This window comes from Accipiter gentilis, chromosome 10, assembly GCF_929443795.1.
Source record: "Accipiter gentilis chromosome 10, bAccGen1.1, whole genome shotgun sequence".
Taxonomy (NCBI): domain Eukaryota; kingdom Metazoa; phylum Chordata; class Aves; order Accipitriformes; family Accipitridae; genus Astur; species Astur gentilis.
The window spans coordinates 28,727,552-28,754,125 of NC_064889.1; the positions used below are offsets into that span (position 1 = coordinate 28,727,552).

At 46.7% G+C, this 26,574-nt stretch overlaps 2 protein-coding genes across 5 annotated transcripts in view; one reads left to right on the plus strand and one right to left on the minus strand.

The window, feature by feature from the left end:
- The window catches only part of NDEL1 (nudE neurodevelopment protein 1 like 1), a 30,015-nt gene extending 13,708 nt beyond the window's left edge, over positions 1-16,307 (plus strand). The window contains exons 5-10 of one of the 2 annotated variants that reach the window (XM_049811394.1): positions 183-319; positions 2,423-2,596; positions 3,420-3,511; positions 5,798-5,949; positions 9,196-9,230; positions 14,523-16,307. In XM_049811394.1, coding sequence (XP_049667351.1) covers positions 183-319; positions 2,423-2,596; positions 3,420-3,511; positions 5,798-5,949; positions 9,196-9,230; positions 14,523-14,530 — 598 coding nt within the window. In that variant the 3' untranslated portion in view covers positions 14,531-16,307. The remainder of the gene's footprint in view (positions 1-182; positions 320-2,422; positions 2,597-3,419; positions 3,512-5,797; positions 5,950-9,195; positions 9,231-14,522) is intronic. The other variant, XM_049811393.1, reaches the window with a different exon arrangement.
- Positions 16,308-17,881: 1,574 nt separating this feature from the next.
- MYH10 (myosin heavy chain 10) overlaps positions 17,882-26,574 on the minus strand; it is a 104,632-nt gene continuing 95,939 nt past the window's right edge. For all 3 annotated transcript variants that reach the window (XM_049811391.1, XM_049811390.1, XM_049811392.1), the window contains 8 exons: positions 25,731-25,892; positions 24,137-24,265; positions 22,818-22,906; positions 22,445-22,568; positions 22,129-22,337; positions 21,180-21,288; positions 20,630-20,802; positions 17,882-19,646 (listed from right to left, as the gene is read on the minus strand). In XM_049811391.1, coding sequence (XP_049667348.1) covers positions 19,502-19,646; positions 20,630-20,802; positions 21,180-21,288; positions 22,129-22,337; positions 22,445-22,568; positions 22,818-22,906; positions 24,137-24,265; positions 25,731-25,892 — 1,140 coding nt within the window. In that variant the 3' untranslated portion in view covers positions 17,882-19,501. The remainder of the gene's footprint in view (positions 19,647-20,629; positions 20,803-21,179; positions 21,289-22,128; positions 22,338-22,444; positions 22,569-22,817; positions 22,907-24,136; positions 24,266-25,730; positions 25,893-26,574) is intronic.

Genomic DNA, 26,574 nt, shown 5'->3' on the forward strand with positions numbered 1-26,574 from the left:
TGTTCTTTTCATCTTATTCTCCTACTTTGCAGTTTATTAGTCCTTTCCAAGAAACATTTCCATAGCTTTCAAATGACTAACTTGAATGTAGGCCCTGCTAACATTTTTCTTTTATTATGTTTTTGAATACTCTTTCATGTTGTCTGAGCTGAAGAACCTAATATTCTGGATTTTGTTTCTAGGGCAACAATAGTTTCATTGGAAGACTTTGAACAAAGGCTGAACCAAGCTATTGAGAGAAATGCGTTTTTAGAAAGTGAACTGGATGACAAGGAATCGTTGCTAGTTTCTGTACAGAGATTAAAGGATGAAGCGAGAGGTATGGCTTGCTTGATTAGTTCTGTGTCTTGGTACATTGTTGGCTTGCCAAGAGAGACGTGTAGCAACCAAAGCTCATGTTTATAGAAAGCCTCACATAATGAGACTTGAACTGGATGTGTAATGTAAGCGTTAGGTATTACTAACCGTATGTTCTCTATTCTTTGTATGTCCAGTGTAGCTAGGAGAAAAAATTTCCTTATGTAGGGCAAAATTAATACCAGATTCATTCAGGATTTTTAACACAGGTAAGTACAAAAATACTATGTTCCACAGATGTGATAGAATTGAGGAGGTGTGCTTCAAAAGTTCCCACTCGCTGTGGTTTTATGCCTTGTATAGGAAGGGAAAGCACAGGAGATGACAGGGAAATACATGATAAATGGTTAAATAACTTTCTTTGAAAATCCTGTCTCCTGTGTTCCTTCTAAACCTCTTGGAAATTGCCTGGTTTATTTAAGATATTCCAGTAAAGACTATGGTTAGACCTGTGGGATCAGGAGTTGGGAATTCCCCAGTAGGATTTCACATTAAGGGTGCTGGAGAAGCTTTTTTTTTTTTTTTTTTAAATGGTTTGTGGAAACTGATTTCTCTTAATAGTGGGGATGATCTGCACATAAGCCTGTGCCTGCCATTAATGTAGGTTAGAGATCAGTGGTTTTCAACTTTGTTTCCCTAGTGAAGCTTTCTAAAATAATTCCTCAGTTAAGGCCTAGACTTCAGTGTAAGACAACATACTTGACAACAGGCTGTGATTTTTTTGTTGTTGTTCTCTGTTGTGAACCTCTTTGAAGCAAGCTTGTGCCCCACAAATTGAAAGCCTCTATTGGAAGCACAGGGTTTTTATAATAAGTATGAAAAAGGTGATTAAGTATTTTCTGAGGAAATGTATGTATTGTAATTTGGAGTTAGGGCAGTAGTACTGGAAAAAACAGCAAAACCTAGGGGATTGTTTTCTAGAACACTGGAATAATCGACAAAAAAGACATCTTGTTTCTTGGATGAGTCACTTGGAAATTTTTAGCATTTGTTAGGGTAGCAAAGCTGCATGTTATTCCTCCTGACAGCAAGCAGGAACACTAGCCACTAAAAACTGATATGGTGTCAAACTGAAATACAACATTTCTGATTGAACAGCCATAAATCCTTTTCTAGGAGTCCAAATAGACTTGCATTTCAGCTGTGCTGTTTTACTTAAAATCAGTTCTAAATATCTATGATAACTTTAAAAGCGGTAATGTACAACTAATTTTGCTCTTGCACGTTGTACCAAATTGAGGCAAGGAATAAGAGGTCTGTGAAAGATTAAGTTGCTTTACCCAAAAAGGAACAACTGCCTTGTAACATATTGTTTATTTGCATCTAGTCCCTTCTAAGGATTTTGTAGATTCATTGCTGAGCTGTGCTGGATGCTCTTTGTAGCAAATATGTGTGGAAATGGGAGGGGACAAGATAAGGGTAAGCAGCAGTTTGGAGAGGAGGTGAGAATAGAACATGGGTTTCCTAATCTCCAGTCTCTTTCCCTGTCGTTTGGACTACTCGGCCTCTCCAGTCTGCTCTTTTTACTTGTTGAGGCATCAAGAAAGTGGATACAACCCTTTGACTGTCTTTGGCTAGTGTGGAGTCCTGTGGATTATTAAGTGGAATAATAACGTGGGGAATTGGAAACACAAGAATAGGTCATTCCTCCCTTTTTCCAACCTCTGTTTGAGCAGGAGCTGAATGTAGTTCAGCAGTCATTTGTGACCAGCTACAGTTTTTGTAACAGACTTTCCATGGGACTCAGGCAACAGGTGGGGAAAACACTGAGGCTAAGTCACCTGTCATGCTCGCTGGGACCATGCAGCTCTCTGGTCTGGGGAGGGCTCTGTTTGCTGCCTCTCTACTCCCAGCTGTAATTGGAAGTGATGGTATTGGGCTGTGACTGCTCTGAGGTGGGGGTCCTCACTGCTGGAGAAAGCCAGCAGCAGGCAATTAATATAGGGTTGTTGCAAAGTGTCCCCTCCTCCTCCCTCCCAAATGAATAGAGAGGGTATTTGTTATAGAAATCAGTCACTAATCTGTATTTTGGGGGTTTTGGTTTTTTTCTTCTCTCAACTCTTAGATTTACGGCAAGAGCTAGCAGTACGGGAAAGACAACAAGAAGTCACTCGAAAGTCAGCACCCAGTTCTCCGACTCTAGACTGTGAAAAGATGGATTCGGCTGTCCAGGCATCTCTCTCCTTGCCAGCTACGCCCGTTGGAAAAGGATCAGAAAACAGTTTTCCTTCCCCAAAAGGTATAATTCATAGAAACTGTGTCTAGTTGTTTGGCAGTATGTTCAGCTTGGTAACAATTTCAGACCAGTTGCTTGTTAGTGAATTTAAAGTAAATATAGGTACGTGTGGATCCCACATGCATTGCGTAAGGTGTGTTTAAATCCTGGGGTAGCATTGGGTGCATTTAAGGAGTACAATGAGTAAATAGCATGGAAAAGGACAGTGAAGCTTAGATACTGCTTGGGGGGCGGGGAGTGGTGGGTGTTTGCACTCTGTGGTAGATGCCTGCAGTAGAGCATTTAGGATTGCAGGGAAATGCAGTGACTGATATTTCTGCTTAAATATGGAGTAGCAGTGGTGGGTAAACAGGGGTCAGTAATTTTGACAGTCTAGATTCTCTGCTACCACACATACTTTTCAGGGGTCCTGTTTTCTCTGTGAGGCAGCAGAATGTTAGTCCACTCCCCTTCCCCATCTGGAAGGCTCTGGACAGTCACAAGGATTAATACATTATTTTTTCAAATTAGAAAGAGTAGATTCCAGAGAAAGCTCTGGCTGGATTAGATGGATTGGAGGCAATAACCTTGCAGATGGAGAGTGCATGAACTCTGCGTGTAGGTCTAATGGGAAAGAGGGCAGTGGACAGGAATTAAGCTTTTAATTTTTCCATGGCTAGTGATCAAGTAGTCTATGTGTTATTGTGGGGTAATTGTACAAAGAGTCTGCAGTAAGATTTTAGATTTACCTTTTTCATGTAGAAGTTGATTTATTTAAATTAAAAAAAAACCACAAACCCAACTGTGGAGGAGTGGAGCATGTAATAAAATGTGTCTGTGTTTGCAGCTATACCAAATGGATTTGGTACCAGCCCCCTTACTCCTTCAGCTAGAATATCTGCACTCAACATTGTGGGAGATCTGTTACGGAAAGTGGGGGTGAGTGCTCTGAACCGAAGTATTCCTAGCTCTGTGCTGCTGTCACTGAGCTTTCATCCTTGTGCTTAATTACAACAAGGCCTTGGCCTGTGCTGAATACATGCTGTAGTTTCCAAATCGTCCACATTCAGTGTTTAGTATGTGATATATATTTTTTTAACTATCTTGATTTATAAAGCATGTTACTAGGGTTCTGATGCCAGTTTGGGGTGACAAAATTTGTATTTAGAGTAAGAATTTTCTCAAGCATTTTACTATATGCGGTTAGACACCGTCAGCTACTTGTTCTTACTTTAAATGGGGCCTGCAGCTTCCTCTGTAATGAGACAAAGATGCAGAGCTGGACCTTGGATTCTGGGTGCTTGCTGTACACGAGTGAGGAGCCGAGATCATGCTGCCAGTGTCTCCTCATGTGCCTTAGGAGATCTGCAACAGGTGCTGAAAATGGAAAAAATCTAGAAACCTTTGATAAGAAAGTGAGAAAATAAATCAGGAGAAAGCCAAATGTTCCCATCTGTAGTTGATGGAGAAGTGAAATGTGTGAGCCTTTAAAGGGATTACCACTGTAAGTGGGGAAGAAGTGGTTTAAGCATCTGTTACAGTGTTGTTTAGGATGCCAGGCTTTCCAGTTGAACAAAGACATGACTTTTGAGTTATGAGAAGCTTGGTGACATGCCTCAGTGGTTACTGTTTTGAGTGGAAGCATGGATAGCCTTGGTGTCTAGCCTCCAGTGCTGGCTTTCCTCTCTCTCTTGTGGTTAACACTGAGAATGGCAATAGCTGCAGTAGAGGCAGTTTTTACCGAAGTTTGAAATAAATTACCTCGTTGCTCGCATTTGGAGCCAGTGAGCTCGTAGTTGGTTTGAAAGGGCAGCAGGGCGACTCGGGGTTACAGAGTGACATATTTAAAATGGGATCATTGTGAGTAAGAGTCTGCAGGGGATTTAGGGAGCTTAATCACAATCCTGTGTGATTACTCTGCAAGGACAGGAAATGCCAAATAAGCATGCTTCTTTCCCAGCCTGCTCTTAGACACACACTCTGCCACTGATACAAAATTCCAGTTCACACATTTGTTTAGTAACAATTGTAGGATGTTGAGGATTTCTTTGGGTTTGGCTACTCACAGGAAGCCTTGTCCCAAGCCTTAGACTCCCTTTCTCTGCAAGAATTTTCCCCTCAGTTTTCTTGCTTGCAGCTGAGACAGGGAGTCACTTGGCACAGATCACACTGGCCATTTCCAGCTGATAGGTGCTTTGAGACGAAGAGATAGATAGCTGCCTATGTAGTTTCTAAGTAAGCATACATGGATTTCTAGAAGACTGTATAGTGTTCACTTAGTTGTGATAGTATGTCAGTGCCTTATTAATGGAATATTTTTCTATCTGGAGCAGGACCAAACCCCATGTTTGGGGAGGTGAGTTTTTGTCTCCAGTACATGCATTTGCAAATGTCTGAATGCCACCGTGCACAGGATAGACATAACCAATAGTTGCAAGGACTTTCTGCTAGACCGGACGGATATTCAAGTTAAGTGTCAGTTTGTGATGGATGACAGAAAGGGCAGGTGATGTTCTGAAGTAAAGAAGAGAATCAGGATTTTGGTCTCCCTCCTGCCAGGAGTCGGTGGATGAGGCAGAGACTGTCATCTTGTATAGGGGAGAAAGATCTCACCAGGCTTGCTTGCAAGTAGTGGAGATGAGGTACAGACCACAGAGACAGGCTTAGCTTCTGCCTTTGATTCCTCTTTCTGATGCTGTGACTGTAGCACCTCTGGTTCTGAAACATATCAGTGGGGCTTAAGAAACTGGCTTTGTTTTGCAGGCCAAGATTGAGAAAGAAATGGGGAAAAAAATTTCAACTTTCCAAATACACAGTCCCTCCTAAAACTTGAGGTTCTGCTTTAGGTCCTGTCTTAGTCTTCTGATTAGCTTATGCCAGCCTTACTGCAGCTGCTGAAGCAAGAAGTTTGGGTTACATCTGCTAGGAGTTGGCTTCCTTGTTTTGGGTAATTAACTGAGAGTTGATATGTCCTAAAATCTGAGCCCTAGTGGAACTGAGTCATGGCTGGCAGTCTGCTCAGTGTCTCGTGTGGGTTTCCTTTGTGGTTGGGTGACAGAGAAAATGACAGCTTTGTTCCCATTTAGTTCAGTTTTTGCCAAAGGTGATCATACTGGGGTCCTGATCATGGTGATCCTGGGGTCATGACAAAGCCTGAACTTCAGCAGCAAAATACCTTCTCTTAATGGTATTACGTTTTTGACATATTTTTTTTCCCTTTCACAGGCCTTAGAATCCAAATTAGCTGCTTGCAGAAATTTTGCAAAGGACCAGGCATCACGGAAATCCTACATTTCAGGGAACGTTAACAGCGGCATGATGAATAGCAATGGCACAAAGTACCCTCATCCAGGGCATACTTCTTTCTTCGACAAAGGGTAAGTAAGGGTATATTTTTTGCCCTAAAGGGGAGTGTGTTTCAGAATGCTACTTGGAGCAGAAGTTTTTCTTGGCTTGTCTTTAGCCCACCACAGCTTTCATCCTATAGGACAAATAATTGTGTGGAACCAAGTCTCAAGGGGATGAGGAGGGCGACAGTGCTGATTTCTGTAAACCAAAGAGAAAAGAAAGCATGATTGTCTCTTAGCTGGTAGGATGTCAGTGCCTGTTCTGTCCCTCTGCTACATAATCTCTTTGTGGCTGCATCTCAGCTAATACAAAAACCCTGGGCAGCAAACTTTTTAGTGAAGTGAATGTGCTCTTTAAAAGGATCTCAAGTAAGTAGTGGTGGAGTTGCCATAGCTACCGGTGAACTCGTGTGTGGGAAAGTACATTAACCGCAAATCTGGAGATTCCCTTGGTGAGCACAGCTGAGTGCAGGCAGCAAATGCTCACTTGGAGGGTGGTGCCCTGTTTGGTCTACTTCCCCCTCTATTAGGGGAAAAGAAAACGTCATTAACAGCGTAATTCTGGCTGATCGAGGGGGCAGCTGCCTCCATGCTGGCTGCGCTGTGCGTCAGCTATGAAGCCAGAAACTGCTTTCACAGGAAAAACTACCCCATGTGTCTTCCGTGATTCGCCCATTTGCCCAGACCTTCCTGTGGGATAATGGGAGGTGGTTCGGCAGGAGGATTTTCCCACAGTCCTTCATAACACAGAGCTCCATGGTTGTATGAGGAGCGCTGAGGAGTGGAGCAAACAGCACAGTGCTCCTCCAGTGCTAGCACAGTGGTACTTTGAGCTTTGTTTGGTGTCACTGGGCAAAACACCCTCCGTGCTCCCTGCACAGTAGTAGTCTTCCATGCTGAACCTCAAGCCAGTGCAATTTAATGCTAATATTCAGCACATCCTCAATCCAGAATTTATTTTAGAGAATAAAATGAGCTGTTACCAACCTGAAGAGTGCCATATATAGAGCAGAGAAGCTGAGCTTCCTACAAACATCCTCATTTGAGCTGAATCGTGTTGCTATGTGGGTAGCAGACCAAATTGCATCTTAGAAACTGGCATTCAGAGTTTTTAGAGCCACTGTTGTTTGCCGCTTCTGGAAAGGAAGAGTTCGGAGACTTAACAAAGGCAGTGTCACGTGCAAACTGGACAGACCTTTGGATTGTCTGTATTCTGTAAGGCTGACTGGGGTCTGTGCAACACCACGGCAGGGCTCACGCTTACAGTGCACAGGCTACGTTTCAGGTGCGAGCTGTCAGGGTAGTTGCTAGGGAGAGATTATAGCTGTTCTTAGGAGGCAGCATGGCTATATTGAGTTATGGTGTGACGAATAAGCTGATTGCTATGTGGGGTGGGGGTTACTTTTAATTATCCAGATTGTCATCACACTTGTTATCTGTGCTGGCTGCCTGGAGTTAGGAGCAGGTTGTAGCTGAAAAAGGCTTAGAAACCCAGCTTCCTGAAAGATAACTTCTACTGCAGAGTTGAAGGATGTTAGTGGGCTGGAAAAGGGGGTGGAAATGACTGATGTGCTTATCTGCAAGAAGTTGGAGATCCCTGCATGGCCCTGCTGTCCCACCCTCCTCTTCTGCACCCCCATATGCTGTTCACAGCGGGGTTGGTGGCCCATGCCTCTCCCCTTACATCGACTCCTGCTCTGCCTTGCTGCCCCTGTCAAGCTTTGTGCTGTGTACATATCTCCATGGCTGCTATGTAAAACCTGTATAACTTTGTCTGCACATGTAAGCTAATCCAAGCTGTTGCCTAAATGAGGTCAGCCCCATCGTGCCCGGACACTGTAGCAGCAGCCGAGCTCCCAGCCATGCTGGCATGTGTCGCTGGCAGGCATCAGATCCAGAGCGTGCTGTGGTGGCTGGGCATGAGCGGCTGAGTCGAGGCATGCCCTTTCTTTTCCCCTATCCTCCTCTTTCTCCAGCCCCTGTACTCTCCTCCCTGCCCCTGATTGTTGCTGGAGCCTGAAACAGCCATGTGTCATCATAGATCCTATCCAATCTGCAGCCAGTGCCTAAAGAACAGCCGTTTGTTGGGTGGTGGGATTGGGACAGTGGTAACTCAGCCACATCGCTACAGTTCCATTTACTTTCCTTCCTCTGCCATTTTGTTGGTTAAAATGTTTAACAAGTCTCTATCTTTCATTAAACACCTGCTCTTCGCTTGCTGAGTGGAGCTGAGCAGGCAGCTGAAGACAGTGATAGGCAGGAGCTGGCATAGGGGAGCATTGCTTTAGGGGAGGCCTGGAGGACAGCTGGGCTTGCACCAAAACTTTGCTGGAGAATTGGAAGAGTCAGGACTTACCTACTTTTTTTAAAACGCAACCATGTCTGGTGTAAGATTAGTTTCCCACAGACTAGTTCCTCCAGGAACATGCTGTTTCTGTCTAGAAGCCAGAGCATGGCAGAACAGTACCTGAGGGTGTTCTCGGATAGGTATTTGTTTTTTGCTGTTGTAATTGTTCTTAATTGGTTATTAACTTCGATCCAGTTGGGGAACAAAATGGCTCTGACCTTGATGGGCTCTGCAGCGGCCTGGCACTTGAACAGCAGAAACAGCAGAGCTGATACAGCATGTGAGCCAACGTGGGCCGTTTGTTCCTTGGGGCACTAACTCCTTGTTCACTGCTCCCTCGCGCCCCTTCCTACACTCTTGAGTGACAAAGCCCTTGTAGCTGATGTTTATTCTTAGGTTATTTTTGTCAATCTCCTGGGCTTTGTTTTAATAAAACAAGCTAAAGTTTGACTGTGAGGAGCGCCTCTGCTTGCACCCTTCTAGCAGTCTCGAGAAGCATGTAGGTACATTTACACAGTGGACATTGTTATCCACAACCCTGATCATAATACATCAGGATGTGAAATTGGGGTCTTCTTTCTGTTCCCTAGTCCACCTTATAAAAAAGTTTCCCTGGAAAAGAGGGAACTGTGGGTAACTCAGATGCAGGTGAGTAATCCCGTGTCCTGTAATGTGCTTTGCAATGCTCTAGGCTTTTATCTGGGTCATGCGCCTGCAGCAGTGGAGTGTGGTGGAAGTGCCAGTTGTCACTGAAATAGGACCCCTTGCCCGCCCGTGCAGAGCAGAGTCTTGTTATGCAGAGGTCAAAGATGAGAGGTCTGGTGAGGTTTAGTTTTAGCAACTTTGCTTTGCCCCATTTCTTGCATCCAGGGTTATGCCCGAGAATGTCTTTACTGTGTGCATAAACTATTTCAATTTTTCTCCACTAGGCGTGAAAAGGTCATATTCCCCACCTTGGTCATGGGTAAATGAATTCATTTGCAATGATAAGCTGCATGCATTTTAACTTGGTGCTTGGAGTTGCAGAGCTGGTGGTTATGCTAACTGCATGAGGTAGTTCTCTTAGCATTATAAACTAATAGTCCATGATCAAAGCCTGAGGCTATAATCTCTCTCTTTCGCCTTACTTTAGATAAACTTCTCTGGTGCTGTCACCTGTTGCAACCACAAGATTGAGTGCTGCTTGCTTTCTTGATCTAATTAATATTTCTTCAAATACATGCATGTTTCTCATTGAATCAGTTACATCAGAGATAGAGGATGAAGTATCGCTGCTGTTAATTTAGTTAATTTTGAAAGTTAGTCTGCCCTTTGGTCGTGTTTTTCCTTCAACATGTTGTTGACTGTTGGCTTGCCGATGCTCAGTTGCCGTGGTTCTGGCTAATGAGAAAGCAAACAAAAGCACAGATGTGCTGGGAGCTGGCCAGGGTTACAGAGCAGGGGGAGAAGACGGTGTGGTCTGAAGCATATGGGTAGAGACAGTGCTGCTCCTGCTCGGTGTCACCACCCTGCCCAGCACAGCTGTGCCAGCTGGAACCACCCGGGGTGGCACAGTCATGCCAGCAAGGTTGAGCAGGTACTGGTGTCACGGGCTCTGTGGGAGGGGACCCTGCAGCACAGGGACTCAGTGCAGGCAAGGCCTGCAGCAACTAAGGGTCGGGCTAGTCTCACTCGCCTGCCTCTCCAGGGAGCATGGAGGGTTTCCCATGCTATTGAAAAGTCCAGGACCCTAGCAGCCTAATCTGCCACAGCCTTGTCCCCATCCTCCTCTTTACTTCTCTGTGCTGGGCGTTCCTCTACCTCCTTGTGTTGTTACTGCTGCTTGAGAGAGTAAGTGATGTGTTTTAAAGCACTGACCTGCCTGAAAAATCACTTTTCCTCTTGTTTTCTTGCGGGGCTCGTCTCCAAGTATGTTTTGACCACATCCATTTACTCCTCAGGCTGGGCTATTCAGCTACAGGAGAATCTTCTGCTGAGGTTTTGTTGGATACTTAATGTTGAGGGGGTCTTGGAGATAAGGTGCTAAGTACAGCTTGAAATACAGTTTAATGAATAAAAAATCTATCTTTAGCAATCAGGGCAGAGAGAGCGGTTGGAAATGGGTGAGCGGTTGGAAATGGGCACAAAGTCCACACCACTGTAGGGACGAACAGTCAGAAACGTCCATCAGAAACCACTGCAGGGAGAATTTCCAGCAGAGACTGGTGCTTTACACTCCATTTGAAGCACCAGAGCCTGGTTTCTCAGGAAGTCCAGAGCAAGGGCACAGCGTGAGCCCCACAGAGTGGGTTGGGTTGGGTCTGAGGGATATGAAAATGAGGCAGAAGCAGGAGGCAAGTGATCTGGCTGGATTAATCACTGTGGGCAGGTCTCCAGGCCGTCAGGCAGCATCAGCTCCGTGCAGCAGCCCCGTGTGTGTGCCAGGCCTGGGCAGAGTGGCCAAAGGCTGGAGCAATCCATGTGCTCCTCCTGGTGCTGTCTGAGACCTTGAAGACCAAGGACAAGGACTTCTCTTCCCAGCTCACTTCTGGGAAAATAGGCACCAGTCATCCAGCACATTTTATTTGTTATGTTTTACAGTTGCTCTGTTTAATGTCTTTTATTTTCCTTGAACTTTGACTGCAGTAATGCTGATTTCTTTCCCCTTTTTTGTGCATTTTCTTGTTAGCAACATAAAACCATGGCTGGGTAAGACCTCAGTAAGCTCAGCCATAATGCCAGCTTTCAGTATCCCCCAGTTGCTGCTACTATTTGAAGCCTTTTCCTGTGCCCCACTTACTGAAGTGGCTTTCAGCAAATCAGAGCCACTGCTTTATCTTTATTTCTGAACTGAGGGCAAGTTTAGGCTGGCAGGATGCAGTAAGCAGTGCGGGTAACTGACTCCAGGAGCTGATCCTGGGAGAAGCTGCTACAAATAAGCACTCTGTGCTGCCTTCCTGCTTTATTTTTTTTAATTAGCAAACAATGGGGAAACCTCAAAAGGCTTCTAAATGGGGTTTCTATCTTTTCCAGCTTCATCAGAAACCCTTCTTATGTCTCCCTTATGCATTGTAGTGCTGTGAGCACTCCACACCTTGTGCTGTTTAACACTTGTAACACGTGACACTTAAGAGTACTCATCCTCTTGCTGCCCTGGCTCTGCAATGGGGTTTGGTTGCCCTTTTTGTTTTGGGCATCACTGGATTATTTGTGACACAGGTGATTTAGGCAGACTCCTGTCATGTCCATGTGGCATCTGTGCTGAGAATTTTATGTCTTCGTGGCTTCTGGCCTTGTTGGTGTACCTGTGGGAGATGGAAAAGGGCACCCAAGCTCCTAAATGTGCATCTGAGCAGGAGCTGAGAAGGGTTAGAGATGTGTCATTTCATTTAAAAGAAGAAACTGCCTGCAGAGGCAGGTCCATCAGATGGCAACAGCTGCAGGGAGGCGTTCTTCCCACCAGCAGAGCTTGGGTGCTGGAAACCCAGTTTAGGAGCATTTGGTGCCCCAGAAACGGCAATATTCGAGTTTGTATTGCTTGATTTGGCCCGTTCCTGGTTTAGTGCTATGTGCTAATGCCACGCGTTGGGTTTTGATTCAAATCTGTCACGTCAGGGAGGTGGATAGTGGTGGTATGGAAATGCCTGGTGGCGAGGAAGGCAGCTCGCTTGGTGCAGAGGGGAATAATGTGCCAAGGTTTGAGTGCTGTGAGGACATGGCTCCTTCTGCCTGGCCTCATGCAGTGCTTCAGGGGATCACTGGGTTGCAAGGACAGGCTGTGTGGGGAAGGGTGGGACCTGCTGTGGGTTTGAAAGGGATCAGTTGTCCTCTCCAGCCAGCCTGTCCCACCGTGTTGCGCTGGAGGCGGCACAGCCGGGAGGTCCCAGTGGAGACCGGTGCTTGTTCAGCTGAGCTGCAGACCCGCCTGGCCTGCCCAGCATGCTGGCATTGGCTGAGCCTCATCCTGCATGTGGCAGGAGCCGGGCACTGTCCCACAGTGTCTGTCAGTCGCAAAGAGCAGCTCTGAATTTAGTGCAAGAAATGTGACAGTTCTGTAGAGTTTGGCTTCAACATGACTCATCAAACACAAGCACTTCCAGGCTGCTGATGTTGAATGTCACTTTTCTCTAACCCTTTCAAGAGGGAGCAAACTACCACGTTTTAATCCTGGTTGGTGTTGGGTGTTGTTTGGTTTTGGCTTTGCTTTTGTTTTTTTCTCCCTGTCCTACTTGGCAGGGGTGCTTTCTAGCTGATAACTAATTTGCAGAGTTATGTCGGGATCAGGTTGGCTTCATGCCCTTTAATCCAAATGTGAGTAGCAAAATACATCTCCCCCTAAGGCTGTTCCAGCAGCTTTTTATTGCATACAGCCAGGGAGGCACTTGCTTTTTGAAATGTATCAAAGCAACACTCAAATGGGAGTTAAAGTTTCCAGCATAATGGGGAGGAGGTGGGAAAGGTGGTTTCTCCCTGCTCTGACCCTGGTGCTGGGATGTGCTTCAGGCTGTGCTAGTGTGGATGTTTAACAGCAACAAAGGTAAAGGAAGCAGCCTGGCCCTGCACGGCACTGAGCCGTGTTACCATGGAAATCTGTCCTTGCTAGCAAGTGTTGAGATTTGAGCTCTTCATCTGCTCTTCTGGAAGGATTTTGTAACTGCCCAATGCAACAGCAGCAGCCTCCTGGGTTTTCTGGCAAGGTTTTTACATCCCCGATCCAGGAGATGCAAGTTCACCAGTGAATCTAAGCCACACAGGAACGGTGTGCCATGTGAAAGTGAGTGTGGAAACAGCCCTGCGCTGCCCTGGGGACACTGTCATGAGCCACCCATGCATAAGCTGATGGCACATTGGTCCCATAGGCAGTGATGGCAGTAAGGGGGACGTGCTCCTCTGAGCACTTGCACCGGGTGCAGCCTGGAACTCCAGAGCCACTAGCTCCCGGTTGGCTTTTTCCTCATCAGTAGAGCCCTCACACTTCTTTTTCTTCTTGCCTTTACTCACCGCAGCTCGCTGATCTAAGCAGCAAAGGCTGTCCCCTGAAGTGTCCCTTCTCACAAATGTAGCTGTGCCAGGAGAGATCCAAATGGCATCTTCTGGGGTGCTGGTGGTTCAGGCAGAGCTGGTGAAGTGCTGCAGAGGCTCCTGGGAGCAGATGAACACTGAGGCGAGGACCTTTCTGCCTTGCTGGGGTGTAGGGCCTCTCCCCTCCACCTTCGTTATTACAAACCTGACCATGAGGGCAGGGTGCTGGTTCTGGGACAACAGTGGGGGTGGACTTGCTGTCCTGATACAGGGATGTAATCGTTTCTGGTTGTCAAGGCTGTGGTGGTGGTGATCAGCAGACGGTGAGCCTGGGCAGACGCTGTGTGTTGAGCCTAATTACAGAAGATCTGTCAAAGCCATAACAGAGTAGAGATGGAAAGGCTGTTGGACCCATGTGCTCCTCTCCCAACCCACTAGGAAGCCAGGTTCTCCACATCTTCACCTCTCTAACAGCCTGGGGAAGGGGGAAACCCGTGGAACCTGGGGCTGCAGAGGCACCCAGAGCCCCCACTGCACCCCAGCCGGGGGCAGTGTAGTGTAGAGGCAACTGTGCTGTGCTTTAACATGTGCCTGCCTGCTCTCACAGAGCCCATGTGCCATTGCTCTGTGTGTGTGTGTATGTCCATCCCCATTACTGGGCAGAGCTTGTGTAGCCACCCGTGAAGGACTTGGGGATGCAGCTGGAGTTGACCCCAGCCCTGCTGCACACCCCTGTGTGATGGAGCCGCAGTGCTGCCTGCACAGCCCTGGGGGCTGTGCATTGCTCACAGGCGTCTGCGCTGCTCCCAGGCAAACAGGCAGCAATTAAGAGGGAAGGGGAGCTGATCATGAGGACCAAGCCTGCAGCACTGCTGTGCCCAGCACCTTCAGCCACATCGACCCTATCATGTAGCCCCAGCGGGCTCAGGGTCTGCGCAGGAGCCACTTGTCATCCTGGGCTGGTCACCTTGGCCAGCACGTGGTTGCTCCGGACAATGGGTTGAGCACCCACCTATAGGTATCCCTGGCTGTGGGTGAGCACCGATTCTTGTAGCCGAAGGTGGGACCCCTGTTGTGGTCATATGTTGGCCCCACTCCAGCAGCCACCGGGTGGCCACTGTACAGTCAGGGTGACAGATGCAGTGCGGAGGGAGGAGAGGGGTCTATCTTCCTGCTGCTGGTGATGGGAGAGGTGAGTGGTGCCATCTCCTGGGGCTGCTCATCACTTAACGGCCTATCTCTTGTTGCTTCTCAGGGCAGTAAATGGCTTTGATCAAGGTCCCCCTGGACTGGGAGCCTCTCGACCATCCTCAGCGCCTGGCATGCTCCCCCTGAGTGTATGAGCCCACGGGAGGTCGTGTTCGGACTTCTGGATGCTTTTCTCAGCCCACCAAGAGAAGAACTGCTCCTGATTCCTCCCCCTGCCCACCCCGCTGGAACACGACCCACACCGTGCTGCCAGAGGAGACCCTGTGCTCGCAGCCCTTCATGTCATGTTAATACAATTTATTTTCTCCTGTTGCTGTAGCGGACGTTCTCTGACTTGGCCCCGCACCCTGTGCCGTACAAGCTGAGACACGCAGTGCTCTGTTTCAGAGGATGCAGGAGTCTTGCTCGCCAAACCTTGGCCAGGCGGTCCTCGGCTCCTCGCTTTATCTCTTCTCTAACTTAGGTTTGGCGTGATACAAAGGTTGGCCGCTCCTCTTAAAGGCTCCCCTTTTCCCTGCCTGATCCAGCATCCTGCTGCTTAGGACGTGCAGCTGCTGCCCTCCCAGTAAGGCTCCAACCTCTTGAAGAGGCCCCGGGTGAGGCTGTGCGATGGCACTTTGGACATTTGCGCCTGGGAATTGGGGCCAGGTACGTGATCAGTTACTGCAGCTTAATAAATTACTGCTGGGCAGGCGCATGGCTGTTGTTGCTGGTGCGTGTCCCCCTCCTGCCTCGTGTTGGAGCGGGCAGGGGAGGATGAGCATGTCCAGCAGCCCTGCCTGTACGGTCCCGGCTCCAGCTGGCAGCGGCATCTGTGCACGTCAGCACGGGGCTCCTCTGGGGCCGGGGCTGAGCGGGGACAGGGAGGGAGGGGTGGAGGTGCTGGGCAGCAGCACGCGGGGGGCGATAGTTGCATGTCAGTCGCAACATCAAATGCCCTAGTGTGAGCTGGCAGGGCTGAGGGTCGCTGAAGCATTCTCCCTCAGCACTCCTGCACCTGCGCAGCTGTGGGGCAGTAACCTGTTCAGCTGTTGTAGCGTGCTCGTGGGACCCATGTGCCTGTAGCACAGCTTCCCGGCCCCACTGTACCCAGCCTTCATCAGTCAAACTTCCATGCACCTCCACAACAAAGACTCTGCGAGAGTATTAGGAAGCCACTAATCCAACTGGCCGCAATGCCCATGAAACCCCCCTCCCAAGACCCTGTAACCATCACAACCACGTTCTGATCTGTATAATATATGACTGGATGTTACAGCGTCACCTATGGGCTTCTGTGACAGTTTTGGGTGACTGTGTACCTTGTGGGTCTTTCAAGCAACGTATTTGTGCGATTTCTCTGTCTATGTGCCTCGGAGTCGGTGGATTTTTAAAATGAATCAGCAAACCCAGCTGGAGTTTGATCTGTGGGTTTAGAAATCGTCATTCCTGGTCTGGTCCATCACAATCAGTTGGCTCTGTAGCTCCAAGTTGGTTTATTTACAAGCGCTGAGAAAAACCATTGGCCCCAGCAGAAGGGAGGTGGGAAGTCCCGCCTTGCCATTAGGGTTTGTGTGGTCCTCCTTTCCCGTGCATCCTCTGCTGCATTTGACTGTTTACATTTGTTTTATTGTACATAGGTTTGTAAACATTATATCTTTGCCTAAGATCTTTGTACATAACTTGGGCTTTGTAGCTTTATTTATTCAAAAATCTATATGGCATGTTTCAATAGGACAGTGTACCATACCACCATGGTGACACAGATCATGATGTGGTTTAAAAAAACACAAACAAACAACAAAAAGAAATGAGAGTAATCTTCCAAAAATAAAGTTCTTTTAATGTGGAATCAGTGGATTTTGCAGAAACTGTGGCAGTGGCTGTATTTTGTCATATAGTGTTTTCTACTGTGCCCCAGCAAGGGGCTAGTGGTGCTGCTCTGTGCTGCCACACAGCTCCTGCTCCCCTTTCTGTCAATTCAATTTGCGTGCAGAGGGGAACAGCAGCTGCTGGCACTGGCTCTGCGCAGGCACCGTTCCTCAGCTGCAGCCTCTGCTCCTGGCACTGACAGTCCTGGTGCCCTGGCCGAGTCCTGGGTTTTGAGATGTAATTTGTGGAAGAGCCTGGGGAAGCATCAGAGGCCTCCAGCTGCAGCTGCTGAGGATTTTTGCCTCCTGGGAGTAGCTGAAAGGTGTTTCCCCTGTGCCTGGTGGGCTGGCAAGGGCCCTGGCCACAGCCTGTGCCTGCTCCCAGCTCTGGCCCCTGCAGCGCCCTCGGCTTTGCTGACATGAAGGTCGGTGCTGCCTCTCACAGGCTGCTGGGCTCAGCTCCAGCTGCTCCTGAGATGCCACAGTGGAGACCTGACCCTGGGGCACCTGCTGCAGCACCCACTGCCCCCTCACAGCCAGGGCTGTGAGGTCAGTGCTACAGGCTCTCCTCTCCTCCTGCTGTTGCCGAGCAGGCTGGCCCTGACCCATCCACGGACAGACACCTAGCAGCACACCTTGTCCCCGACTGGGAATACACTGGCTCCCAGCTCCCTCCTGGGGAAGCAGGGTCACCCTCATTGCAGTCAGCTGCTCTTAAAAATCCCCAGGTAAGAGTAAGCTGTTCTTGCACAGCACCTGGGCCTTCTGCGAGCCGCAGGGACAGGGCCTGCCCTGATGTGTATAAGCCATGCCAGGGGTAGGGAAAAGCCCTTCATCCTCCCCTGCACTCATCCCAGCCCAAGCAGCAGCCACAGCATTGAAGGAGGCACCTGGGGGAAAGGTGCCAGGAGCTGGTGCCTGGGACCAGCCAGGATCCCCAGCAGCCCCTCAGTTGTGGGAGGCTTCCAGAGCCCAGGCCAGGGAGCTCCCACCATGCCCTCTCCAGCTGCCCTGGACAGCAGAGCCCAGGCAGGAGCTTCCAGCTGCCCCACCAGCCACCACTGCCTGCTACACTCCCCCCCTTTCCCCTCATCACATTTCTAACCCTGTCATGTTCCTCCCTCCTATCACCTCCCCTCCCTGGGTGGATGTAGGTCCACCCTGGGCCCCAGTTTCTGTGCAGACACAGCAAACTGCCTTCACCCAGCCATGGAGCCTGCAGGGATCAGCAGCGCCTGCCGCTTTCTGCTAGCCTCACCCTTAGCCAACACTCCCTCACTACTGCCGGAGCTCTGCTGCACAACAGGACACCCCAAACAGTTAAATTTCCTGCTCAGAAAAAAGACCAGAGCCTGTTAAAGGCAGAAACAGGCTGCACCTGTGCCACAGTACGGAAGGTCAGCACAAGGTTTCAGAGCTCCCCTGGTCCTCCAGCCCTGCACTGCCACTGGAGTTCAAAGGCTCAGCCCTGACCACACCATTTAGAGTGTATTTGGGTCAAAACAGAAGGGAAAAAACCCCAAGCAAACAAAACAGGAAGAAGGGAGAAGGCAGCTTCCAGTCATATTCTCGTTTATTAAGGTCTATGCCAGCCTCAGGAGATAGCTCTTCTGGTAAGTAAACAGAGCAGGCGGCCGCATCTATAATGAATAAATTTATTGTCTTACAAAAATCATTGTCTAGAAATATGGGTATACAAGAAAACAAGATATTTGCAGTCAGATGCCTGGTGGTCAACAGCCAGTTTGATTAAAAATATCCAAACACACACAACAAAACCTTTGCGACAGATGTTAAAGCTTTTAACCAAAAAAGGAAATCCATGTTTTATGAGCATGTGGCAGAGGAAGTTTCCTAGTTAACACTGATTCATTGTCACTAATATCAATAATACCACTTGGACTAGAGAGGTACATGATATGAAGCACAGTCAAAATTAATACATTAAATCATTGTTATATAGGCAAATTATATATGTAACATTGTCTTAGTACTGTAGTGTCTAAGGCACTTTCTGTAATGTCAGTTTTTCAGCTATTTAAACAAAAAGAATGCTAACTACCCACTGTAATACTGTTCAAAATAAAAAAACAACAACAACAAAAAAAAGGATTCACATCCACTGGCATGTTAACTCGTAGGCAGGCAACATCCATTGCTGAACCCCCGTAACCCCAGGCTCCACGAGCCCCACGCTGCACAGTACAGCAGCCCTGCTGCTCTGGGCTGGCAGTGGACCAGCCCCCTCAGTAACACCAGGCTGGCTGCTAAGGTATCACATAAGCCTTGTCTCACAGTGCAGCCGCTTGGTTCCATGTCCTGAAGACTAACTCGGCCATAAATTAATAAATTAATTATGCCTGTGTTGTATGTTTATTTTCCACTGGTGTTCACATTATACTAGCCTTAATATATATACAGATCTGTTGGGCATGGTAATAGCAGGTCTCTACAAATGCAGAAGTACTGTACAGATGAGGAACGGTGACGCTATTTCAGTTTGCCTGTACTGCATGAACACTAACTGATGAAGCAGGTGCTGAGAACACTTCAAAATGATATTGCGGGTTAAAAATGGACACTACTCATTCATCCCTACATTTCCCTCTAACACTCCCCAAGGCCTTTTCACAGTTCACTCACTGATTGTGTGCTGATCACAACAATTAGGAGAAAAGAAAGATACAGGTGCAGTTTGGTCTTCAATGATCCAACAGACTCAATACAGCCAAGGGCCGTCTGAGCACAGAAGAAATGGAAGGATGTTGTCTGTACAACAAAGCATGCATAGTCATGACAATGGGTCTGTCCCAACCACCCACCCTCTGGGAATGAAGTTTCTGTATTGATAAAAAAAAGTTTCATCCTTCACATGATGCTTTATAAAATGGCTTTACAATGGAGTATCTGGAAAATAGATGCACTGAACAGAGACAATCCCATTTTGTTTACTATATATAAAAAAGCAGTTGTACCTATATCTGAAGCAGGGTACAGTATGGTGAGGCTGGAGAGCCTTAAGACATAGTTGACCTATGATAAGTAACCTTGTAGCATGCCGACGTTTCGTAAGGCAGATTTACGGCCACAAGGCAGTTCGGTGGTCAGGAAAGTCCTCCTCCTTCGGCCGACTATTGTGTAAAAGGTCTCTGCATGCGAACGGTGTGACAGGGTTCTACTCAGCAGGGGCCGGCTGCGCTTCGTTCACATCGCTGCCTTTGCTCTCTGCATCGTCATCTGAGAGCTCCAGAGAGGCCCCTTCAATGTGCAGCTGGCGTCTCCCGGATCGACTCGAGGAGAAGGTGATGGGCCCCCCACGCCTGCAAACAAGAAGCAGACAGCGATTGCTGACAGGTCACACCTCACTCACAGCCCAAGTCCTGGTGCTGGCAGCTGCCCCTGAAAGACCTCCCTGCTGAACCGCAGGGGAATGTGGCAGTTCACCTGCAGGCCACCCAAGGGGCAAGTTTCACGCGTGGTATCTTGAAACCCTCTCTCTCTGAGAGAGGCCAACATGCTGTGCTCAAACACTCTGGCATTCCTGCTTAGTTTATACCATCGCCTTAATTTTGCAAGTCCCAAGTAACTTAAAATATTGTCTCTGGAGGAGCACCAAGCACAGACCAAGTACTAAACAGAGTAGGTTCTCTAAAAAAAAAAAAAAAAAAAAAAAAAAACCACCAAAAAACAAAAACCAAAAACTCCCCAAAACCAAAAAAAAACCCCCAAAACCCAAAAAACCAAACAGCATCAACTGCTTGTTTGTGAAGTACTGCACTGCACCCCTCCTGCCATTCCTATAAGCCAACGAGCTCAGGCACCCTCTACCTCTTGAGATGGTTTTTGTTCTGCAGCAGCCTCACCACTGCTGACCCCCATCTGTACTTGATACAGACCTTGATCTCGAAGACCTGCTCTCAAGGAAAATGCTGAAACACTCCCACCAGGGTGCATAAGGGGAAAAGGGATCAGTACCGTCCACTGGAAAAGCATGACTGTGCTGTCTCCTCTGTCATGTTTACCTACAGCTGGATTGAACTGGCAACCCTAGGGAACCTGCCAATGTAAGCTCCAAAGAGTTCAGGCTCAAGAGTTGTCAGGAGTATCCCTGTGGTCTGGCAGCTTCCTTGTTATCATCATCAGGCACAGTCAGCAGACTCCAGTTCAACCCATTCCCTAACAGGAGCAGTTCTCCTTCTGCAGTTCCACAGCTAGATGTTCTCCAGGGATGCACTGTGGAGACAGTCTGTGGGCACACAAGGGCTTAGATAAACCCCTGCCCACTGCTACTGGTGCCACTTACCTCAGCCTGTTTTTCAGGGTGCTGACCTCCCGGCTCAGGCCCTCATTAGCCTCCGTGGCATCATCCAGCTCACGCTGAAGTTTACGTCGGGAAGCGTTTGCACGAGTGGCTTCCTCTTCAGCCTCCTCCAGCTGGCGTTTGAGCTGCTTCATTCTGGCATTTGCCTTTTCCATCTAAAATACAAAACCAGGTACTCAGGATCAAACTAGACAACTGCAAACCCAGACTGGGCGTTAGCTAACACTCTGTCCTCCCTGACCACGCTGGCTGGAGATGAACCATCAGCCTCACTGAAGACTCCAGCCTGGACTCCTGGAAACACTACAGAGCTCCTGGGTCCAGGAGACCAGGACATGTAACAGACCAGCACACCAGAGCTAACAGGGGATGGTTCTGACTGCTGGGAACTACTCTAGTGATTCAGTCATCAAGATAGATTCCCTTAAATCTTTTCATTAAAATGCTTCTTAACAAGCCATTTCTACTCAAAGTATGGTTTTATTTGCCTTTTCTGAGAAACAGGCCTCAAAAGCTAAGTCCTTCCACCTACCTGCTCCTTGTACTGGTCTGCATGTCGACGCTCATCCTCCACCTGCATGAAGACTTCTTTCAATTTCTTCTCTGTACGACGGACCAACTTGTTAGCAGCTGCTCTTTCCCTAGAATAATCAAAAGCCATAATTTGTCCCAGTACTTGAAGGCTAGGAATACAAGGTCTGTCCTTTCTGAAGGGCTCTCGCCTCATTGTGTAACTGAGTCCTCTTAACATGCCTGCCACTGTCAACAGAACTGACTTAGTTTTAGTGTGCTAGTGGTTGGCTGGGATGCAGCTTTGAAAGCATAAATTCTTAGCACTGGAGCAATACAAGTGTGGTATGCAGGCTAAGAAGCAGGATAAGAAGGTGCTTCTTCAAAATGAGATTGAACAGAGCAGCTTTAAAGCTATTGCTAACCAGAAACACGGTCCTCCTGCAGAATCAAAAGCACAAAAAGAACAGAGATGGTGATAAGACAGTCCACCTTCATATTCTGGGAGGAATTAGTTTAAAAAAATAAACAGATACCTGGAGGACCAAGATGGTAAGGACAGACAGGAAGACCTCACTGCAGAAAGGCTTCTGCAAAGCACAGGAAACATCTCAACTATCTTAAGCTGTCACACCTAGGCTGTTCAACTTGTTTCCTCTAACCAAAGAGACCAGGTGTCTCAAGGGGATGTTTCATCTTGTCTCAAGAAACTTCGGCAGCACCTTGTGGATCCTGGGACTACCAGTCAACAGCAGTTTCAGTTACAGAGCAAATAGATTCTGACACTTTCAACCCCAGTTACTTTACAGCTGTCTTGTTAAAGCATGTCCCCTAAACAGTAGGTTTCCAGATAATAAACCCTAATGCCTGTGCTGTAAGCTCACATCTCAGCCCTGCAAAGACTTAAGGCATGGAAGTTTCAGACATTCAACTGACAGAACAAACACAGGCAAACAGATTTTTTCACTTACTTGGCTTCCTGCTCAAGCTGTTCTTCTAGCTGCACAATCTTGGCTTCTAGAGTAGAAATTGTTGCCTTGAACTTAGACTTCACAGATCCCTCCAGTTCCTGCAGCTTAGCTTTCAGCTCTTTGTTCTGCCTTTCTAGCTGCTGCCGTGCATTTTCACTCTTCTGGGCAGCACTCCGCTCCCCAGCTAGCTCAGAATTAAGCGTGTCAACCTTCCAGAGGAGAAGAATAGAAGATCATTTGGTGCTATTCAGAGCCTCCACTTAACTGCACAATGAAACACAAATTGCCCCTACAGCATTGTCAACAACGGATTCACCTGCAGCGTGGTCTTTCGGAACCGCTCATTGAGAAGCTCCATGTTGCTCTGCTCTTCCTCAAGCTCTTCCTCCAACTGTGCAATACGAGCTTCCAGCCGGCGCTTCTCATCCAGCAGTGCTGACCTAGAAAGGAAGTATTTGGGTCAAGACATGTTCAGATCTGATACAAAGCTACTGGCTAGTTTGCTTCTGATACTTTAGGCATTGCAAATTGTCATGAGAAGCTACTGTACCAGCAATTCTCTTCATAACAACACGGAATTTTTATCATGAAGACGGGTCAATACAGAATTTGCAAGCAGACTACCAAGAACTACAGCTGCTGGTGCCTGAAGTTCTTCAGATGCACAATTAATACATTTGATGACTCACTTTCCTGAAGCACTGTTTGCAATCTCATCAGCCAGCTCATCCCTTTCTTGCTCAGCATGACGACGGGCTCTTTCAGACGCAGCAAACTCCTGTGAAGGTTTAGGAAAAGATTCATTACAGCATTAGGAATCTCAAGACTTCTGCAAACAATTTAGCCTTCTAATAACTTCTGGGAGATGCTGTGAAGTGTGATACCCCTGAGGTCTTTTAACAGATAAGCAGAAGCAACAGCTGTAGAAGCTAGCAGGACACATCATCTTGATACTTCCCCCCCTTAACTGCCATATGACTATTATGGATTTACTTCTCTCTGTCCCTGAACTGTTCCTTGCACAAAGTTAAGGAAAAAAAACCAACAACTGTGAACATCATTAATATTCAAGCCCTAAACCATTCTGTCACATGCTCTAATAAATGCATTCACTGTAAAGTGGGCACTAAATTAAGCAAATTGTTTAGGTTGTTACAAAGTACATAGCATGAATGCAAGCAAAGTATAGAAAACAAGAGCTTTAGCACAATAATATAAACAGCACTGAATCTCATGTTATAAAACTGTATTAAGTGGCAGAAACACCCAAGCATTTGCTAAGGACAATTCAATGCACTGCAAGTGCAAGACTGACAAGTTTGAAGTCCACAAAAGAATTACATGGAGATCCTCTAGTCAGTCATAGGCTATCTGTAAAGACTACAGTAAGTGTAGTGAAATGTGAGCAATTGCTTCAAACTTTGGTCTGCAGGTGATAGAGGACCAAAAAAAAGGCAGTCTCTCACATGAGGCAATTCTGATGTTTGACCTTGTGGCAGACCAAGGAGATAATGGGAGAGAAGTGATACGTAGCAAGACTTGGAGCTCTTGCATAAATGCCAACAGTGAAGGAACACATGCCCATAAGAGAAAGGGATGAGGACCTAAGAGGGCAGAGTGATAAACATCCACAGACTTAAATGGTCCACTGAGGTACTGGAAAGCGTGTTAGGTTTTCATCTATTTCAAATAATCAATTTTAGTACTGACACTGTGCACTGCACCTTTCAGAGACTCTTGAACCATCTTGGAAATTTTAGTGAGGCCTCAAATCTGTTTGAGCAGTAGTAAAGCTTTCTTGCTACTCAGGCAGAGAAACGAAGTCTAGACTACTAGACTGATTCCTGCAAAGCTGCAGGAAGTTCACTAATGACCTGGGGCAGTGGGGGAAAAGTTCTCCTGGCTCCCATTTCTCTCTTCAACTCAATAGATTGCTTTTTAATTTTTTACTCTCTGATCTTTGCCTTACTCTAGTAAGAAAAACAAATTTCTTGGATTTCAGTCTCACCTCTTGGAGCTGGAGTATTTCTGCTTCAAGACCTTTGAGCTTCTTTTCACTCTCTTTGGACTGTGCAAAGATCTCATCTCTGGATGCACGGGCTTCTTCCAGCTCCCGCTGGTAGTCTTTCATTTGAGCCTGCAGTTGGAAAGCAGGGGAAAGAAAAAGCCATGCTGCATTAGGACAATCACAATATTTATTAGCAGCTCTGAAGCATTTTGGCCCTTTAGAGGTAAGACCTTCCTCCCAAAGTTGCTTTGTTCCACTTAAATACATTTTTTAGTTCTGATTTTCATAGTAAAACCTCATTTTCTCATCTTTCCATCACTCAATTCCTTGTCAGAAACATCACATTATAAGCCTTCACCCTCATTTATGTGGTATATTTCTTGTAAGAAAAAACTCTAATAGAGCTGCTCAATTACATTTGTCATGAAACTTATGAAGAAGTAAAGCTCTTTGAATGACTTGTGAAAAATTCACTTAAATTGACTAAAAAACCCCAAACTTATGATAAGCATGCAAGGTAGGAAACTATTCTCTTTGCAGAAGTAACACAATGCACCATTTTGCACACCCAGAAGCACATACTTACGCTTCTCTTAAGAAACACTGTTAACACAGACTGAGATCTTAATCTGCACAAGTTTGTCTTGAGATGCTAAAGGAGTAAGAAAGTTGGGGAAACTGCATTTAAGTTGTACCTGCATCTTTAGAATACCACCAGTCATGAGACCACTTATTTCAGGTGCTTGTATGAAAGTGTACAGAGATCATGTATGACCTCTCTAGCTGTCCTGTCCACTTGGACTAGAGAAGCGGGGTGCCGCTAGGTACCAGCATTACTTGCTTTAACCTATGCTCCCTCTTCATCCAGGGCTCAGTTCCAGAATTGCCCTCATTCTGTTGAGGTAGGATCTGAATTAGGATTGCCAAAGAATAAAGGGGAGAGGGCAGAAAGGCAACTTAATTTGCTGTATGCTTTACATAGTCTTGCCATGGCCTCATAATCCTGCAGCTTTGGGCCATGACACTGAATTTTTGGCAAAACTGAATTCTACCAATTGTTGAGTATTTTTCTGGGAACAGGAAATAAATCCTTGACATAAGGACTGTTTTTTTCTTGCCAAACTAAAAATAATGGGCATCTTGGACCTTTTTACAAGCAACTAAAATTTACTCCTCCTTTTTCTCTGGAGCATTTTTGGCTGAAAACACCTTAAGAAGTTCAACAAGGTGAGGAAGCATCAGTCAGCAAGAGCTGAGCTCAAATCAGTAAATTCAAAGACACAAACCACCATAAATTTTAATGCAGCCTAGAAAGCAATACTCAGTAACTCTTTATGCAGAGTGTTGAAATAAAGAAAAAGATGACGACTGAATAGAAGTACATGGGGGATAATCTTAACTCCTTACCAACAAAAGGATGAGAGGACTTTTGGGCAGGTGATAAGTTCACGCCAGATACTCTATGACACGTGTCAGCATAGTTGAGTCTGATACTCCTTTTGCCTTCAAGCTACAAATGTATTTAATGAAAACCAACACCCTTGACAGACTGTCACCAGGAGAGAAAGCAGCTCAGTTGATTAGCTCTGCCTACCTGGAGCTTACGTAGCTGTTTGATTGCTTCATCTCGAGCCTTGTTTGCAGCTTCTATCTGACCTTCCAGGTCTTTCAGATCCATCTCCATTTTCTTCTTGGCTGCCACAGCAAGAGCCCTTTGTTTGCGTTCGTCTTCCAGTTCTGCCTCCAGCTCTCGCACCTGTGAAATCAAGGCATTTAACAGGCTCAGTTCCAGGAATGGAGCAAACAGAATCCTAACAAAATGGTCGGTGACTCCACAAGGCCTTCACGGAACAGAATTAACATTACTCAGCTGGAAAAGACTACAGAATGCAAGCTGCAGGGGAAGACACTGCAGATGGCAAAAACAAATCCATAAATTGGAAGCAAAGATCTCTGAACTGACAAAAAGGAAAACAAAGACAGTAGCTCAGGATCTGAAGCACTTCCATTTCATCTGTTCAACTACTTAGTGATCAGCTTCTTGCCCAGCACATCTATCCATATTTAATTATCACTCTAAGGCAGATGACACTAATTCTGACTGAATGCTGACCACTAAGAGAAAAATAAGAAGCAGAATCACCTCATTTTCTCAAGGAAAAAAAAATAATAAATCATCCTCTTTGAAACAGCTGTGCTACTAGCATTTATACACCAACAACTTTTTCTTTTTAAAACAAAACAGAAAAGTAACTAAGCAGCAAGCCAACACAAACTAAGCCAAACTTATACAAAAATAAAACTGAGCCAAAAATGCCACAGGTTAGCAACATTAAAGAATATATTTTGTTTTGAAGCAAGCCTCCCTCCTCATGTTAGGTCAAAAGTTCTTGTCCAGTGCAAGCTAATAGCAATTTTGCATTGCAATGAACTTCAAA